At 49.7% G+C, this 19,278-nt stretch overlaps 1 protein-coding gene across 1 annotated transcript in view; it reads right to left on the bottom strand.

Moving 5' to 3' along the window:
* LOC122372603 overlaps positions 1–19,278 on the bottom strand; it is an 82,262-nt gene that overhangs the window by 36,841 nt on the left and 26,143 nt on the right. Inside the window, exon 4 of the mRNA XM_043350005.1 lies at positions 6,824–6,924. Coding sequence (XP_043205940.1) covers positions 6,824–6,924 — 101 coding nt within the window. The remainder of the gene's footprint in view (positions 1–6,823; positions 6,925–19,278) is intronic.

The raw sequence follows: 19,278 nt of genomic DNA, 5'->3' as shown, positions 1-19,278 counted from the left end.
AAGAGATGTTATGGCATCAATTAATATTTAAAGCGAATATCAGGTCCGTCGAAAGTACCTACATACACCTTACTTCAGGTAATTAATCACCTACATATATGTCGGGTACGGTGATGTGGATCAAGACAGCCCATATTCAGCCCAGATTCAGCCCAGATTCAGCCCAGATTCAGCCCAGATTCAGCCCAGATTCAGCCCAGATTCAGCCCAGATTCAGCCCAGATTCGGGACACCTCCGATCAAGCTGAAACTCGCACACAATGTAGGTCCTGACATGCCCAATCCACAGTCCGAGTCATTCGGCGGCACTCCCAGCCGCTTGACCTACAGAGGTCAGCAAAGGTCACGTGGCCCAAATTTGCACAGCAGATTATGGCCCACCCAGAGGAGCTAGAGCGCTAAAAATGGCACCAATCGACTCGCCAGCATCTAATCTTACTTTCCTAACACCCATTTGACCTCTCAAGGTCATGCGATGACCTAAGGTCATTTGTGGGCTATGTCGAAAATACATTTGCACAGCAGTTTTCGAGTAGAGGGAGTGACCAAATTCCAAATCAAAGCACATCATCGGGTAGCTCATAGGCCGTAGTAACTTTCCGTAAAAACCGCCTCTCGATATGTGACCCCGTTTGACCTCGGCAGGGCAAAATGTACAAATAAACAACACTACATACGTCCCAGCCCGGATTCAGCCCAGATTCGGGACACCTCCGATCAAGCTGAAACTCACACACAATGTAGGTCCTGACATGCCCAATCCACAGTCCCGAGCGCTAAAAATGGCACCAATCGACTCGCCAGCATCTAATCTTACTTTCCCAACACCCATTTGACCTCTCAAGGTTATGCGATGACCTAAGGTCATTTGTGGGCTATGTCGAAAATAAACTTGCACAGCAGTTTTCAAGTAGAGGGATTGACCGAATTCCAAATCAATGCACCTCATCGGGTAGCCCATGGGCCGTAGTAACTTTCCTTTAAAACCGCTTCTCGATATGTGACCCTGTTTGACCTCAGCAGGACAAAATGTACAAATAAACGTCACTCCATACGTCGCAGCCCGGATTCAGCCCAGATTCGGGACACCTCCGATCAAGCTGAAACTCGCACACAATGTAGGTCCTGACATGCCCAATCCACAGTCCGAGTCATTCGGCGGCACTCCCAGCCGTTTGACCTACAGAGGTCAGCAAAGGTCACGTGGCCCACATTTGCACAGCAGATTGTGGCCCAACCAGTAGAGCTAGAGCTCTAAAAATGGCACCAATCGACTCGCCAGCAACTAATCTTACTTTCCCGACAACGATTTGACCTCTCAATGTCATGCGATGACCTAAGGTCATTTGTGGGCTATGTCGAAAATACACTTGCACAGCAGTTTTCGAGTAGAGGGATTGACCGAATTCCAGATCAAAGCACATTGTCGGGTAGCCCATAAGCCGTAGTAACTTTTCTTGAAAACCACTTTTCGATATGTGACCCCCTTTGATCTCGGCAGGGCAAAATGTACAAATAAACGACACTCCATACGTCGCAGCCCGGATTCAGCCCAGATTCGGGACACCTCCGATCAAGCTGAAACTCACACACAATGTAGGTCCTGACATGCCCAATCCACAGTCCGAGTCACTCGGCGGCACTCCCAGCCGCTTGACCTACAGAGGTCAGCAAAGGTCACGTGGCCCAAATTTGCACAGCAGATTATGGCCCTCCCAGTAGAGCTAGAGCGCTAAAATAGGCACCAATCGACTCGCCAGCATCTAATCTTACTTTCCTAACACCCATTTGACCTCTCAAGGTCATGCGATGACCTAAGGTCATTTGTGGGCTATGTCGAAAATACATTTGCACAGCAGTTTTCGAGTAGAGGGAGTGACCAAATTCCAAATCAAAGCACATCATCGGGTAGCTCATAGGCCGTAGTAACTTTCCGTAAAAACCGCTTCTCGATATGTGACCCCGTTTGACCTCGGCAGGGCAAAATGTACAAATAAACAACACTACATACGTCCCAGCCCGGATTCAGTCCAGATTCGGGACACCTCCGATCAAGCTGAAACTCACACACAATGTAGGTCCTGACATGCCCAATCCACAGTCCGAGTCATTCGGTGACACTCCCAGCCGTTTGACCTACAGAGGTCAGCAAAGGTCACGTGGCCCAAATTTGCACAGCAGATTGTGGCCTACCCAGTAGAGCTAGAGCGCTAAAAATGGCACCAATCGACTCGCCAGCATCTAATCTTACTTTCCCAACACCCATTTGACCTCTCAAGGTTATGCGATGACCTAAGGTCATTTGTGGGCTATGTCGAAAATAAACTTGCACAGCAGTTTTCAAGTAGAGGGATTGACCGAATTCCAAATCAATGCACCTCATCGGGTAGCCCATGGGCCGTAGTAACTTTCCTTTAAAACCGCTTCTCGATATGTGACCCTGTTTGACCTCAGCAGGACAAAATGTACAAATAAACGTCACTCCATACGTCGCAGCCCGGATTCAGCCCAGATTCGGGACACCTCCGATCAAGCTGAAACTCGCACACAATGTAGGTCCTGACATGCCCAATCCACAGTCCGAGTCATTCGGCGGCACTCCCAGCCGTTTGACCTACAGAGGTCAGCAAAGGTCACGTGGCCCACATTTGCACAGCAGATTGTGGCCCAACCAGTAGAGCTAGAGCTCTAAAAATGGCACCAATCGACTCGCCAGCAACTAATCTTACTTTCCCGACAACGATTTGACCTCTCAATGTCATGCGATGACCTAAGGTCATTTGTGGGCTATGTCGAAAATACACTTGCACAGCAGTTTTCGAGTAGAGGGATTGACCGAATTCCAAATCAAAGCACATTGTCGGGTTGCCCATAAGCCGTAGTAACTTTTCTTGAAAACCACTTTTCGATATGTGACCCCCTTTGATCTCGGCAGGGCAAAATGTACAAATAAACGACACTCCATACGTCGCAGCCCGGATTCAGCCCAGATTCGGGACACCTCCGATCAAGCTGAAACTCACACACAATGTAGGTCCTGACATGCCCAATCCACAGTCCGAGTCATTCGGCGGCACTCTCAGCCGTTTGACCTACAGAGGTCAGCAAAGGTCACGTGGCCCAAATTTGCACAGCAGATTGTGGCCTACCCAGTAGAGCTAGAGCGCTAAAAATGGCACCAATCGACTCGCCAGCATCTTATGTTACTTTCCCAACACCCATTTGACCTCTCAAGGTTATGCGATGACCTAAGGTCAATTGTGGGCTATGTCGAAAATAAACTAGCACAGCAGTTTTCGAGTAGAGGGATTGACCGAATTCCAAATTAAAGCACATTATCGGGTAGCCCAAAGGGCGTAGTAACTTTCCATTCCCTCTACTCGAAAACTGCTGTGCAAGTGTATTTTCGACATAGCCCACAAATGACCTTAGGTCATCGCATGACCTTGACAGGTCAAATGGGTAGTGGGAAAGTAAGATTAGATGCTGGCGAGTCGATTGGTGCCGTTTTTAGCGCTCTAGCTCTGCTGGGTGGGCCACAATCTGCTGTGCAAATTTGGGCCACGTGATATTTGCTGACCTCTGTAGGTCAAACGGCGGGGAGTGCCGCCGAATGACTCGGACTGTGGATTGGGCATGTCAGGACTTACATTGTGTGCGAGTTTCAGCTTGATCGGAGGTGTCCCGAATCTGGGCTGAATCCGTGCTGCGACGTATGAAGTGTCGTTTATTTGTACATTTTGCCCTGCCGAGGTCAAACGGGGTCACATATCGAAAAGCGGTTTTTAAGGAAAGTTACTACGGCCTATGGGCTACTCGATGATGTGCTTTGATTTGGAATTCGGTCAATCCCTTTACTCGAAAACTGCTGTGCAATTGTATTTTCGACATAGCCCACAAATGACCTTAGGGCATCACATGACATTGAGAGGTCAAATGGATGTTGGGAAAGTAAGATTATTTGCTGGCGAGTCGATTGGTGCCATTTTTAGCGCTCTAGCTCTACTGGTTGGGTCACAATCTGCTGTGCAAATTTGGGCCACGTGACCTTTGCTGACCTCTGTAGGTCAAACGGCTGGGAGTGCCGCCGATTGACTCGGACTGTGGATCTAGCATGTCAGGACCTACATTTTGTGCGAGTTTTGGCTTGATCGGAGGTGTCCCGAATCTGGGCTGAATCCGGGCTGCGACGTATGGAGTGTCGTTTATTTGTACATTTTGCCCTGCCGAGGTCAAACGGGGTCACATATCGAGAAGCGGTTTTTAAGGTAAGTTACTACGGCCTATGAGCTATCCGATGATATGCTTTGATTTGGAATTCAATCACTCCCTCTACTCGAAAACTGCTGTGCAAGTGTATTTTCGACATAGCCCACAAATGACCTTAAGTCATCGCATGACCTTGAGAGGTCAAATGGGTGTTAGGAAAGTAAGATTATATGCTGGCGAGTCGATTGGTGCCATTTATAGCGCTCTAGCTCTACTGGGTGGGCCACAATCTGCTGTGCAAATTTGGGCCACGTGACCTTTGCTGACCTCTGCAGGTCAAACAGCTGGGAGTGCCGCCAAATGACTCGGACTGTGGATTGGGCATGTCAGGACCTACATTGTGTGCGAGTTTGAGCTTGATCGGAGGTATCCCGAGTCTGGGCTGAATCCGTGCTGCGACGTATTGAGTGTCGTTTATTTGCACATTTTGCCCTGCCGAGGTCAAACGGGGTCACATATCGAGAAGCGGTTTTCATGGAAAGTTACTACGGCTTACGGGCTACCCGATAATGTGCTTTGATTTGGAATTCGGTCAATCCCTCTACTCGAAAACTGCTGTGCAAGTGTATTTTCGACATAGCCCACAAATGACCTTAGGTCATTGCATGACCTTGAGAGGTCAAATGGGCATTAAGAAAGTAAGATTAGATGCTGGCGAGTCGATTGGTGCCGTTTTTAGCGCTCTAGCTCTACTGGGTGGGCCACGATCTGCTGTGCAAATTTGGGCCAAGTGACCTTTGCTGACCTCTGTAGGTCAAACGGCAGGGAGTGTCGCCGAATGACTCGGACTGTGGATTGGGCATGTAAGGACCTACATGGTGTGCGAGTTTCAGTTTGATCAGAGGTGTCCTGAATCTGGGCTGAATCCGGGCTGAGACGTATTGAGTGTCGTTTATTTGTACGTTTTGCCCTGCCGAGGTCAAACGGGGTCACATATCGAGAAGCGGTTTCTGAGGAAAGTTACTACGGCCTATGGGCTACCCGATGATGTGCTTTGATTTGGAATTCGGTCAATACCTCTACTCGAAAACTGCTGTGCAAGTGTATTTTCGACATAGCCCACAAATGACCTTAGGTCATCGCATGACCTTGAGAGGTCAAATGGGTATTGCGAAAGTAAGATTAGATGCTGGCAAGTCGATTGCTGCCATTTTTAGCGCTCTAGCTCTACTGGGTGGGCCACAATCTGCTGTGCAAATTTGGGCCACGTGACCTTTGCTGACCTCTTTAGGTCAAACAGCTGGGAGTTCCGCCGAATGACTCGGACTGTGGATTGGGCATGTCAGGACCTACATTGTGTGCGAGTTTCAGCTTGATCGGAGGTGTCCCGAATCCGGGCTGAATCTGGGCTGAATATGGGCTGTCTTGACGGACATGGGTACGGTGTTGCAAGTAGGTATATTTAATATTACTGCCAAATATTACCTGTGCTTTCATCATAGGCAATGCGGTCGCGGGTATAATCCGAAGTCTGTAGTAAACATCTAAAATGCGCCATGGTACCCATAAGTAAAAGGGAAGACTCGTTTAGTACAGGGTGTCCAGAAAAAAAAGATACTACGGAAATTAAGTCGCATTCATTAACGCACGAGCCGATTTTGTTTCAACTTCATGTGCTTATAGTGCAAGATTTGGCAAAACTTATGAGCACTGTAATGCGTCGTTGGAAAGTTGTCTGCCTGCCCTCCGAGATAGTCAACATGACCATCAGTCACCTGCAGACTGTGCTAGTGCTGGAGCTGATCCGCCGTAAGGCCGCTCACATTGAGTATCTGCTTTGAGGAGCTGCCGCGACTAACCAAAGAGTTTACATGCCATGTGGCACCTGCTGTCTGTTTTGCCATATTTTTGCGAATACAAGCATGTGCCATTTTAAAATGTAAGGTGTTTATTTTCGGAATTACAGCAAAAAATAATAGTATCCGTTTTTCTGGACACCCTGTATATCTAAGAGGCTGCGAATGTCGTCCTGGCCTGGGAATGCGGTCTGTGAACCTGAGTCCGAGCGTCAATAGTCTGCGCAGTGCACACCCGTGTGCACACGCTATAGGGGCGCTGCAGCACGCTGCCTTTGGCCGACGTGCCCCGCCTAGCGACGTGTTATACACTCAGTGACGTCACTAGGAATCGTTCAAACATGGTATGACCTCATATGACTTCAGGCACCTCATCCTTCCGTCAAGAAAGGTTTGCATTCTGCTAATACATATCGAGTTCCTCAATAGGTGTCCCGTACAATGAAATGCATTTTCGTTCAAATGCGTGAGACAAGTGTAAACTATACATTACCTACTCCCTAATTCTAGTTATGTACGTAGAAAACCGCATTCAAAATTTTCACCAAACTACGTTCATACCAAAATGTGCCTATAGATGGATGGATGCTTATGTATTGCCTTGGCCTTTAGTGACGGTTCACGTCAGGTTAGTGTTTCTTTATATCCATATTCTTTTAATTACAAATTATAAATAACAAGAAGATAAATTACAAGAATATATCGAAAGTTCGTATAATTGCAGCCCGTCTGAAGGTGCCTGCCGCGCTCCCACTGACCTGTTGCAGAGGTAGATGTCGCGGTAGTTGCCGAACAGGATCTCCTTGTGGCCGTCCCGGAGTCCACGCGCCGGGTTATCGCGCCAGTACTGCAGGTAGCCCTGGTGACAACCAGAAGGGAAGGCACTCAACTTTGAGCGATCAAACTCAGCAGTCATACCGCCACACCCAGACCGCTGCAGATAGGCCTTTAGGGAGGGAGGTTAAGCCGTTACGGAACGTATACGTTCCGTACACGAGGATTACGCAATAGAAACATCCCTGGACGTTCCTAAGACGCCTCCGATAAGTCATCGCAGCTTGTTGCATCATCGATAAGTGATCCATATCTACTGCACGATGACCCCGCCAAGACAGCAAAACACCAAAGCTCACCAAACATGGCAGACCATCACTCCTTGGGAAGTTTGCTAGACTTTTCATGTGCCATGTACACGAATATACCAGCCCTGCCACGCGACGGTTGCACGCAAGTGGTGACGGACTGGCAGTGCCGCCGCCGTGCCGCAAAACAGGTGCCAGCACTGCACCCTCGCCAAACTGCAACAATGATCTGACATGGCATGCAGCATTGACATCACCCACGGAGGACTTTCCTCGAATATGTGCCTTCGCGAAGATAGTGAGCAATACATGTTGGTGGCTATATTCAGAGTAACTACCTACTGTGTGTGCTGAGAGCCAGGTGCTCCTTTGCTGGATCCGTGGTAGCGAGATTGCGGCAAGGCTCTAACGGGCTCCAGTTCGAGCAGACAGGCTTTTCGTCGTATGTGTCTCACAAGTCGCTGGTCAAAGGTTACAACCAATAATTGGATATGTGTCACTGGTTACCGCAGGTCACAGGTCAGCTCCGCTCAGAGGTCATCACTGGTCACATGTCAACACAGGTCACTGAACATCACTGCAAGTCACTGGTCACCAAATGTCACCGCGCTTCACCGGTCACCGCTGGTTACGTACAGGTCAACACAGGTCACCGCAGATCCCTGCAAGTGACCGGTCACCTCTCCTTAAAGGTCACAGCGCCTCACCTGTCATTGCTGGTTGCGTAACAACAGTCGTCGGTACAAATTTCAATCAGATACCAAAGTTTTGTAAGACCAATAACATGCCAACGCCGATTGGAAATATGGCATCTCAAGCTATCATCGAACTGAATCTATCATTCCCTGCAACAGCTTCGTTGGCATTTTATTTGATATCGGTTTACACATTTTTCCAATCTCAGAGTTCTTGTGAGTCACCGGTCACAATGCACCTAAATATCAATAGAAAAACACAATTCTAACGAATTGTGTTTGTCTATTTCAAACAGCCTGCGTTTATGTGTAGCTGGTCACCACTGGGTAGTATTTGGTCGGAGGTCAGGGGCGAGCGGTGACCGCACCCCCTCACCGACCGCAGTCGCTCGGTGTCGCCTCCCCTACACCCCCAGCACCCCCAGCACTCGCGCGGCGGCCGTTCAGCCGCACTGACCTCTGGGCTCACCTCTGACCTGACACTGACAGTGCCGGCGGACCTCAGCTCACCCAATCAGCCGGCCGCTACGGCCAAACCACCGACCGGTAGAGCCGCGAGCAGAGTTATCAGCGAACTAATTATGTGATCTAACGTGACTCACGGACCCGTGAGAACAGCCGAGGACCCGACAGGAGCAGCTGGCCAGCCCGCAGAAGCAGCTGGTGACCCAACAGGAGCAGCTGCAGAGCCCACATGTGCGACTCCGGTGACTCCGGGGAGCAGCTGATTAGAGTCCCGGCTTGCCGCAGGGCTCTGTAATAGCCGGGACCGCGCCGCGCCGGGCCGGGCCACACCAGTTGCCCAATGGCCCACCAGTTTTTGGCATCGGGACGGGCAGCTGCGCACGCTATCTGCTGTAGGATCGCTGAGTGCGGGTCGGGCGGACGGCGCTCATGGCTGATCAGGCCTCTGTCAGGAAGTGGATCCATCGGTCGCCGGCCTTGGCAGCCGCCGTAAAACGCCCGTCCTCGGCACGCCGAAACTGCACCGGGGCAGTAAGGAGCACGCTACACCCCCAGGCAGGGAGCCGGCCGGTGCAGCAGAGGCTCCCAGATCGCTTGTCAGACGAGATCAGAAGGTCTCTGGGACCCAGACAGGGTTAGACCTCCCAAAGCAGCTGATTCAATAACAAAACAAATACATCATGGTAGCTCTTCAGCTGGCACCCTTGTATCCACAACAGATCTTACGGTACAGTACACCGCATCCATGGACTGAATGAAACTAAAACCACTGCCATGGAGGGCTGGCTGGGCGAGGCAGTGGTCAGTGGTCACGCCAGCAGTGCGAGGAGGTTGAGCTGGCACCTGGCAGTCGGCACGAAACACCGAAACCCGAGTCTGGCCTGGCCACCGCGCCGCCGCGGGGACCGAGCGGCCGTCGCAGCTGAGGGTAACGGCCCGCACGCGACCGACCGACCCACCGTGCGGTCCACCGACCAATGACCGGCAATGAAGAAGCGGGGTGACTGCTGGGGACATTAACCGAGGAGATTATGCCATCATGTGGTGAGGTTAAGCCAGAAATGGAAAAAAACATCTCGATGACCTTTTTGGCAATTCATTTCAAACTCTTTCTTTGTCCTGTTCATCAGCGTTTCTAATTTTCGATTTAATGCAGCTGGGTAGTTACCTATACTATAGTTCAGATAAAACGTACTTCACTGAGCATATATGTCGGTATGTGACTGAATGCATTTAACAGAATTACTACACTGGGACAACATTATCAAAAAGAAGGGCTAAAGCACAGTCAGGATTACTTGGCAGATTTCTAGCGACGACTACATTCGTCGCAAATATTTCGCCATAGTTAGGTAAGCAAAAACGGCTCAACTGCTCGTCACTCGGCAAGGAACGGCAATCCACGTCACTGTATGGCAGTTTCAGCGATGTAACGTGCCATATGAGTCACGCCTGAGAGGGCGCATTCCAAACTTAACTAGGTTTCAAGTGAAAAACTCACAATAGCCGCCAACGTTCATCACTTTGCGATATTGGTTTTCAGGTTTCCAATCTGTGGACGGTTATAGACCTCGCAATGTTATCGCCATACGCCAATCACCAGGACAGCAGCAAGACGGGGCAGCGGTGGCTGCAAGCCACAGAATAGCAGCAGGGCAGAGCAGTGGCAGCCACAGAACAGCAGCAGGGCAGAGCAGTGGCAGCCACAGAACAGTAGCTGCTGCGCCAGGGCAGCGGCAGTTGTGCAGATGTTCCGAGTCGCACCTGGCAGCTGCTCTGCACCACAGTTGGGTAGTTATGCGCCGCAGTTGTGCAGTTGTTCGGCGCTACCGTTCTGTCGCAGTTGTGCTGTTCTGCGTTGCAGTTGTGCTGTTCTGCGTCGCAGTTGTGCTGTCCTGCTCCGCAACTGTCCAGCTGTTCTGCGCCGCGGTCGTTTCACGAGTACTGAACTCTAGTCAACCGTAGCCAATCGGCCGGACGGCCGGCTAAACGGCAAATTGCCGGCGTTGCTCGGCTTCCTAGAGAGTGGCGTGCATGCTCTCGCCCACCTGACGCGTCGCTGACCGGACTGGCTCACTGGAGCGGACGGCACTACTCAGAGTGTTCAGCGCTCACTGCTCCGTGGTTACGCGGCCCATTGAACTACGGCCGCGTCACACGGCTCGATGGTCACGTCACTCCCAATGTGATGCGTGTGGGTACCAGGCTCGCGCCTGTTCACACACAATGCACATAAATATACAGCATACTTACAAACACTGACATCAGGTAATGCGTTGGCACAAGAACTCAAGGAACTGGGAGATGCTCTCTGGGCTGGCAGCACCATAGGTGTCGATTTGTATACTTTTGGGTGTGCCCGGGCACCCCCAATGCTGAGTTGGGCACCCCCCAAGAGGCTCTGGGCACCCACAACCAAAGTTGGTGCTGGCATCACTGTTACGATTCTTTGAACGCATTGTTTTCTCTAATTCAAAGGCGCGGGAACGGGGGGGCAGTGGGGACAGTTTACCCCCCCCCCCAACTCTGGGGCCGTGGGGGCGGTGCCCCCACAGCTTTAAGACGGAATATCTCACTTTTTTGCAAATGTTTTTTATGAAAACGCCAAGGGATGGAAAATAGGTGGCCTAAAACTGGCGAGAAAACTAAGTTTGGGAGTACCCTAGGTTAATTTCAATTATGGTGTGCACCCCCCCCCCCAGTCTGAAAATAGTTCCCGCGCCCCTGCTCTAGTTGCCGTACATCAGAATGCGTCGTAAAAAATAGACACAATTTTTCGCTTTATTTACATACCGGGTGGCCCAGAAAAAACGTTCCGAACTTTGGAGGCCTATATATCAAATACGAGTACAAATAACGAGCCAAAATTTTCATCAAGTTTGCGTCATTTCTTTGCGCATTGGTATGCCAAATTATAACACTATACCATCATTTTCAAGCTGGCAATGTTGAGTTGAATTAAGCAAGACGTTTTTGCTTTTTTTGCCGATGTCAAACGATAGTGATGATTGGGTTAGACGTCCCATGTTATAAAAAAAGAATAAAAAAGTAGAGCACGTGAATGAAACCAACACGTATGTTCTAATTTTAAATATTTTTTGTCTCACTTATGTGCCAAATATTCAAATACTGAGTCAAAATGGTGCTCATGGATGCCATTCGTTTCAACACCAAATCATGTTTCGAGCAGGAGTGGCACGGTGCATGGATTACTGCTGATTACCCTCCTTTCAGTAGATCAAACAGTAAATCGACCGGATAAGGAAAACAAACTAAAACAGACTGGTTCCTGTGCCAGAAGACCACAGAATAGCTGATGAAAAACAACATTGCCAGCAGATGACAAAAAAACTGGTTGAAAAGCTACCTTTTCTCAGGAATGTCAGCCAGGAAAGCATTTGAGCCACAAGATGGTTAGAAAACTGGAAACTTCTTCCGATGCCGCTGGTACAGAGCCATCATGGTTGCCTGAGGGAAGGTGTCATCCTGAGACCCGAACCATCAATGAGACTAGCTGCCAGTAGAAGTCATGGCTCTAGGCCGCGGTGCCGCAGGGTGAAAGTGACCCGTTCACTCACATTTTTTAGTAAACATCGGAGCAAAAAAGTAATTTTTACATGGCATGCTAGAAACACGAACCGCTTAAAAAGTAATTTACCGAACACCATGAAAATCACACCATTTACTGAAAATGTGTGCCGCATTCACTATTCGAAGTTTCAATGTTGTATCTTTATCGCTTTCTGAGAAATATTGATTCAAAGTTGGGAACGTTTTTTCTGGGCCACCCGGTATACCAGACAGCAGCATTTGGTAGCCATCGACGCATTCGTGCCGCGTCAATGGGTTTTCGGTTCCGGACGTCCTGAAATTTTGCTTTGAGTGGCGAGATAGTCTTTTGTTCCGAAATATCATGGTTTAACCCGCGCACCAACGGGGATCCGCATTCCGCGCCAACTTCACACCGACGGGGGCGGATACCTGCTCCCCGTGATATCTCGAGACCGAAGCAAGATAGAAACAAGCGGTAAATGGCATGGGATACAGACGGACCAAGGCCATATAACCCAGACGGACAAAGTCTACAATTTTTACTGAGGTCATTTTCAGTTCAGGTAAAAAATGCCGTCACAGGGGTAAACAAGTCAAAATAGCAGCGCTTAAGGAAGACAGTTTTTTTTTTTACGAATAACGATTGAAGTACCAATGTCTGTCATACCCACACCGAGTGGCTGATTGCTTTGAAAATTTCACCGATTGATAAGGCCAGCAGTTTGTACAAAATGTTTATCTCGAAACTTCGATACTGGTGACCTAAGGTCAGGTCAATTTTGCCACCTCCCCATTACCTATAAGTCCATGGGATAATTCTTCGGAATGCTTGAGACGAGGCATTAGTATCACGGATGTTAGTTGTCGGACTTTCGTTCCCGTCTTGAGTTGAGATGTTAGTTTCACAACATTTCGGCCAGTTACTTCTCCGGCCGTCGTCAGTAGTTCTTTGGTCCATAGAAATATCTTGGGTGTTGGTGGTGTTGCGCCGTACGCGTCATACCTTATCGAAAGCTCCTGTGGTCAGCGGGAAATGATCTCGGGTTGCCCCGGTGATAGGCGACAGTTGTTACTAATACTCCACCGCTCGAGGCAGACATAGTGGCCGGACAAATGAACATCTCACCTCAAGACGGACGAAAGTCCGACATCTATCACCAGTGTCAATGGAAGGGAATTAAAATGCGTTTTTCTGGACGGACACCATTCTGAACACTTCCAAACACCTATTAACAATTCAACATGACACACTGAACTGGAAAATGACACCCGACGTGAAAATGACGTAACCCTTCCTTATATCCCTGAGGTCATCTCAGGTCACAAAAGGGAGCCTAACAGTTTTTCGTTAATAACTTCTGGTAGGCGCATGCTAGATGATCGACTGAGCGGATAGACTGCCATGCAACTTAACCTTTTCCGGTCAGGTCTTGACCTTGACCCGGGGACAAATTTCAAAATGCAATTTCAAGGTCAAAGTATAGTTTATTCGACGCGCCTTGTTTAAAAGAACATGATGGCTGGCAAAATAAATGTCATGACTTTCTTGAGCAAAGAGCTATGGCAGTAAAAAAATCATAAGTGGCTATTATTGGAGTTTGTGCTCTCTGGAGAGTTTATGCTAAGCCGTTGACCTGAGGTCAAATCTGAGGACTACTTTGGCGAAAGAGCGTTGAAAGAGCTATCGAATGCGCTCTTCCGCGGCGCTGCAGCTCTATTAGTTCCCAAATTATGCGCCAGGTTTTCGAAAATTGTTCAAGCAATCCAAACTTGACCTTTATGACCTCTGGTCACGTGAGCTTTGACCCGACCTTATAAAGACCAAGTATTCTCTTCATTTTAACTGTATTTCCAATGCCGTCTACCGCATGTCGCTAAGTGGCCCAGGTGCCGAGTTAGACGGGGGTGTTCAGACACACACCCCCGGCCCGGCGCGGAAGGCGCTGAGCACCGGCCCAGCGCGGGTAAAAGTGCTCCGTCTCCGTCTTTACTGGGTGGGCAAACACACTCCACTGGGTGGGCAAAAATCACTACTGGGTGGGCGATTGCCCACCCAGTTAACATGTTATCCGAGGCCCTGATACTAACACTAATGCAGTTTTATCTAAAAGAATGGCATATGAGGTCTGCCTTAACCCTCGCCGGTATTGGTATTTTTCCAGCCGGGAACATATTAGAGGGGGTTCCGTTGAGCCCCCCCCCCCCTTGCCGTTTTGCCCCTGATCGAGCTAGAGCTTCGCGGAAAAAACGAGCGTGTTTCCCGTGACGAAAGGAAGCCGATGATACCCAATTTAAAGGTCATAGGCCATTGGTTGACCTTCCAGGTCAGGTCAATGACCCAAAAAGGGAAAATCGGAACCTGTTAGAACGTCGTAAAGTGTGGCTGCTATGAGGCTTTTCGGGGTGCTGATCACGAATATTATGTTAGTTTTGATCACAAAGATGTCGTCATGCATTTAGGCCAGGTGGGGTCAGGACGGGTCAGGTCAACCAGTAGGGGTCCTGCCGGGTATTCGTATTAGGTGTCAACCGCCTCTGACAGCTTCGTAACATGTTACGAAGGCACCAAAACTACTTCGTAAATGTTCATATGGTTGCTAAATTCGAAATCAGCTCCAAAATTCAGCTCCAAAAACTAGCCTAGAAACATGTAAAACTCGAAAAAGTGAACCGAGGTTATCAAAGGTCAATGGTCATCAAACGTCAATGACCTGACCTGACCTTCAGGCGACCTTGACACCCACCCTAATGCATGTGAGCAACATCATATCACATGTTTGAACGCTTGAAACCACGAAAAGACTGCAAACTCGCAGCTAAACGCAAATTGCGATTCCGGCCAAACATGATCTCGAAAAGTAGGTTACAGGTCAAAGGTCATTTGGGTCAGGTCATGAAATTTCAAGCGTAGGTGTAAAATTGATCAACGCGAGGGCACTACTGAAAGTTTCGTCGTGATCGGTCACTTTTTACGCGAGTTATTCGCGAAAAACCGACGGGGGGGGGGTCCGTTCGACCCCCCCCCCCCCCAATGTCTACGGGCGAGGGTTAAAGCTCTGGGCACCCCCAACCATTTTCACAAATCGACAACCCTGGGCAGCACCATCAAATCATTTTTCACAAAACAGCGCAATGTCTGACGAGGTCAACGCATTGGTAGGACATGGCTGCCCGTCTGTCGAACAGAAATTCCCTGCGTTTGTTCGAGACCGGAGACGCTGGTCATTTCTACATACATGTCACAAACGATATTGCCTTATGTGCTTGCCGTGCTGTCTGTGTTGGGTGGACTGCTGACCCCACGGCAGTCGGCAGAGGGCCAGCTGCGGCTCGCGGCCACAACCTGCTCAGCCCACTGGTCAGTGATCACTTTCCTTTCATCCCAGCCGAGTCCATGTCGATTGTCGATTCTGATTGGTTTTGGCAGCAGAAGGCAGCACAGCAGCCAGACGACATGAGCACTGAGCACTGAAGGGCGCCGGGGTGAGTCAGGGGGCCGACCGTCCGTCCTGCAGGCCAGCCGTGCCAAGACCGCTGCACAGTGCACAGTGCGTGCTGCACACTGCAGCCGCTTAGCACCCTCAGCGGTGAACGGCGTCACGTGCGCATGCTCACTGCTCAGCGCAGGTAGGTATAGAGACGGATTAACTGGCTTGGATCATGGCTGCAGTAGCGGCGGAACACCTTCAATTAAGGGGGGGGGGGGCACTGCCGACTTTTGATCCCATTCTTTCCATGCAACACCCATAGGGCTAATGTTAAAATGCCAAAATCAAAGGGGGGCACGGTGCCCCGGTGCCCTCCCCGTTCCGCCGCCTATGCATGGCTGTGCTAAGAAACGTAGGTATAACGTATGCTGGACAGGTGTCGTGGCTCTGGTTTGGTAGCCTTGGGGATGAAGCTTGGCTAACCTAAACGGTCAGTCAATGTATCATGCTGTGCACAAATTTACTTCTTCAGCACCTACCTACTCAGTAGGTACTCATCCTGATGCTGGTCAACGCGAATGCATTAGGTTTAGGCATTCACCAAGGCTTTGAAACACTACACAAACATCCGAAATAATTAAAGATGCTACCAAATGGTGTAACAGCTATATGTACAGATACACCACCCGCCGAAACTTAGACCCAAAGGTGAATCCTCAATTCATGCATGATGATCAGAGAGGCGAGACCGTTACTGCAGAACAATACGAACTACGACGCTACCTCATGCACTGTCGGAGAGCAAAAACTTTCTAAAAGCTTGATCCTACCGGGACATCGAAGTCCCAAATGTGCTGATGTATGGATTACTGTCAACCAAAATGTTCACGAAAATCGTTCGGCATCAACATTTAAGCCGGCAGAGCGTATATATAGTCCGTCACTAAACCCATAAATATGGATTGACGGATGTAGAAGTTCACTGATTCATTTCATGAATCATTCGTTCTAACTGATTTATTAGTGGCTTATTAGTAATGGGAGTTATCAAGCTTAGTAAACTATTGAGATATCAATTAATCATAAAGTAAGTTGCGTAAACAAATTCAAGCGTCGCTCGTTTTAGGCATCAAGTTAGGTTGGATTACATCAAACAGTAGCTAGGTAGTGAGTGAATCTCGACCTTGCGATATCAGAGAATCTGTTACCTACCTTACCACATTTGTTTAAACAAAACGGGTTGCATATTATGACCTTTAGGATGTAGAAGGTATATGATTAACCCTCGCCGGCCGAGAAGGGGGGCGGGTGCCCCCCCCCCTCTAGGGTTTTTTCGCGATAGCTCCGAACACGCTGGCGATAGAGAGCTGAAACTTGGCGTACCTGACCTTTGATCCAAGCTGGATCTTTTGACACCAACCGCATTTTTGGGTCAGGTCAGGTCACTGACCTATAACGTCATAAGTGAACCTCTGCACGGTCTTCAGATGTCGCAACTTCGCAACGCCCTCACTGCCAGAGGAGATGTCACAGGGAAATGAAACTTGCAGGAGCTAGTATCCATTATGAGTCTCACAACTTGTATATCTCGGATTTTTCCTAAAGGTCATATGAGGTCAGGTCATTTTCGTGACCTCACCATTATAGGTAAGTCAATGGGGAAAAATGAAAACTGCTATTCTGGCGCCGGGAACGATCTCCAACTATCTCAAGCACACATAACCGTGATTTGATGCACTCCTTGCAAGGTAAGATGCGCCACTTTTGCAATGTTGACCTTGCGTGACGTCATTTATGACGTCATCAAGGTCATATTAGTTTTTCGTCAATAACTCTTGATCAAATTGAGCTAGCGAGTCGAGAAAGCCACCAATGGACTCAGGAAGACCTGCCGAATCGAATGATATGCGACATGACCTCTTCCGACCAACTTCGTGACCTGGGGGTGCTGACCTGACCTTGACCTGAGGTCCACTGGCGGATCCAGGGGGGCACGGGGCCATGCCCCCCCCCCCAAAGGCCTAAAGTGGCCTGTTTGCCCCCCCCCCCCCAAAAAAAAACGTCAGAAAAATTGCTAAGAAAATATACCTTGATAGAGGTTTTTAGCCATTTGGTGAAGTAAAGCTTTCCACAGCATAATATGGAAGCAATATGGTAGCAGTGAGGGTTAGTCAAAAGTTGCCCGAGCGGAGTCGACCTTCAAAAAAAGACTGTTGTTGGCACGTGTTTATGGCGCGGCAGCTGGTAGTTGGCGGTGTTTCGCGTGGTGTGGCATCACTGGCGGATCCGGGGGGGGGGGGGGCACGGGAGCCTGAGGTGCCCCTGACAGGCCCGTGGTGCCCTTGCTAGGCCTGTGGTGCCCCTGGACCCTGGCAGGACTGAGGTGCCTCTGGCGGGCCTAGGGTGCCCCTGCTAGGCTGCTGATGCCCCTGAGACCTGACATGACTGTGGTGCCCCTGGCAAGCCTTAAGTGCCCCCAACAGGCCCGTGATGCCCCCGACAGGCCCAAGGTGCCCCTGCGTGATGCCGTGATGCCTGCGAGGCCGGTGGTGCCCCTGCGAGGCCGGTGGTGCCCCTGCTAGACCGCTGGTGCCCCTGGCAGGCCTGTGGTGCCCCTGCTAGGCCGCTGGTGCCCCTGGGCCCTGACAGGACTGTGGTGCCCCTGACAGGCCCAAATGACCCTGCAAGGCCGGTGGTGCCCCTGTAAGGCCTGTGGTACCCCTGCTATAGGCCTCTGGTGCCCCTGACTGGCCCATGGTGCCCCATGCGAGGCCGGCGGCGCCCCTGGCAGGTCTCTGTGTCTCTGACAGACCTGGGGTGCCCCTGACAAGCATGTGGGGCCCCTTGCTAGGCCTGTGGTTCCCCCGGGCGTACCAAGGGGGGTCATGACCCATGTGGCCCCCCTTGGATCTGCCACTGATACATAATATATATAAGTATTGATTTGTAAAGGCGTTATGGCTTATGCAATATGCAATTGCAGGCACTTGGTATCCCTCACTTATCCCTCATTGGGGGCTCTGGCGGGCTCCTGAGGGCCCACGTCTATCTCCGGGAGCCCTAGACAGGCTCCTTTGGGTCCTTTCAGTCCACTATAGCATAAGAGGTCTCCATGCGAGTCCTATACATCTGAGGGCGTACCCTGACGTCTGAGGTACCCAACTGCAGCTCCAATGGTCTCTTACACTGGCGGATCCAGGGAGGGGGCATTTAGGGCCATGCCCCCTTCCCAGAGGCCTAAAGTGGCCCATTTGCCCCCTCCCCCAAACGATAATGAAACATAGTTCAATCAGTGCGTGGCCCAGGAGCCGAGTTAGACAGGGAGTGTTTTACCACCTCCCGGCCCGCAAAGGGACCCAAGCACTGACTCGAAGCGGGTTAACTGGTCGACAAAAGCAATGGTAAGTGTTTACAAAGTAATATAAAGGCATGGGTCGGGTGGGCTACCATTTATATACTTTTCTTTTTAGTTAGCCCGCGCCCCACTGGGGGGGGGGCTATTTATAGCCCCCCTCCCGTTTTTCTGCAATAACTTCCAAACCGCTTGACGTATCGACGCCAAACTTTCAGTACCTTCGGCTGCATCAATTTGACACCTTGTGTCAAAATTTGAACTTCGTACTTACCATAGGTCGGCCGGAAATGACGTCAGAGTGACGTCATGTTCGGCCGATTTCGACGCAAAACATTGAACCACGGCAATCGCTCCCAAGAGCTCAGTTTTTAAGCTAGATCCAATTTCTTTGCATGAGAGGACTCAGAATAGACTGCGCTATCAAACTGCTATCTCGGATTTCCGAAATTATGAAAATTTCTAATGATAATAAATGTGATAGAACGCATAATTATGACTAACTCTAGCAAGTTTTAGCTAAATATCTTCAAAAATGGCCAAGTTATACGCATTATTGCAAAAAATTAACAATGATTAATTTTTCAAATTAATTTTTCAGCACGAATTTGACATCGTACGCCAATATAAATAGCACCA

The sequence above is a fragment of the Amphibalanus amphitrite genome, unplaced genomic scaffold (genome assembly GCF_019059575.1).
Source record: "Amphibalanus amphitrite isolate SeventyFive unplaced genomic scaffold, NRLGWU_Aamphi_draft 000037F_arrow, whole genome shotgun sequence".
Taxonomy (NCBI): Eukaryota; Metazoa; Arthropoda; class Thecostraca; order Balanomorpha; family Balanidae; genus Amphibalanus; species Amphibalanus amphitrite.
This window is presented reverse-complemented; position numbering and strand designations above follow the sequence as displayed.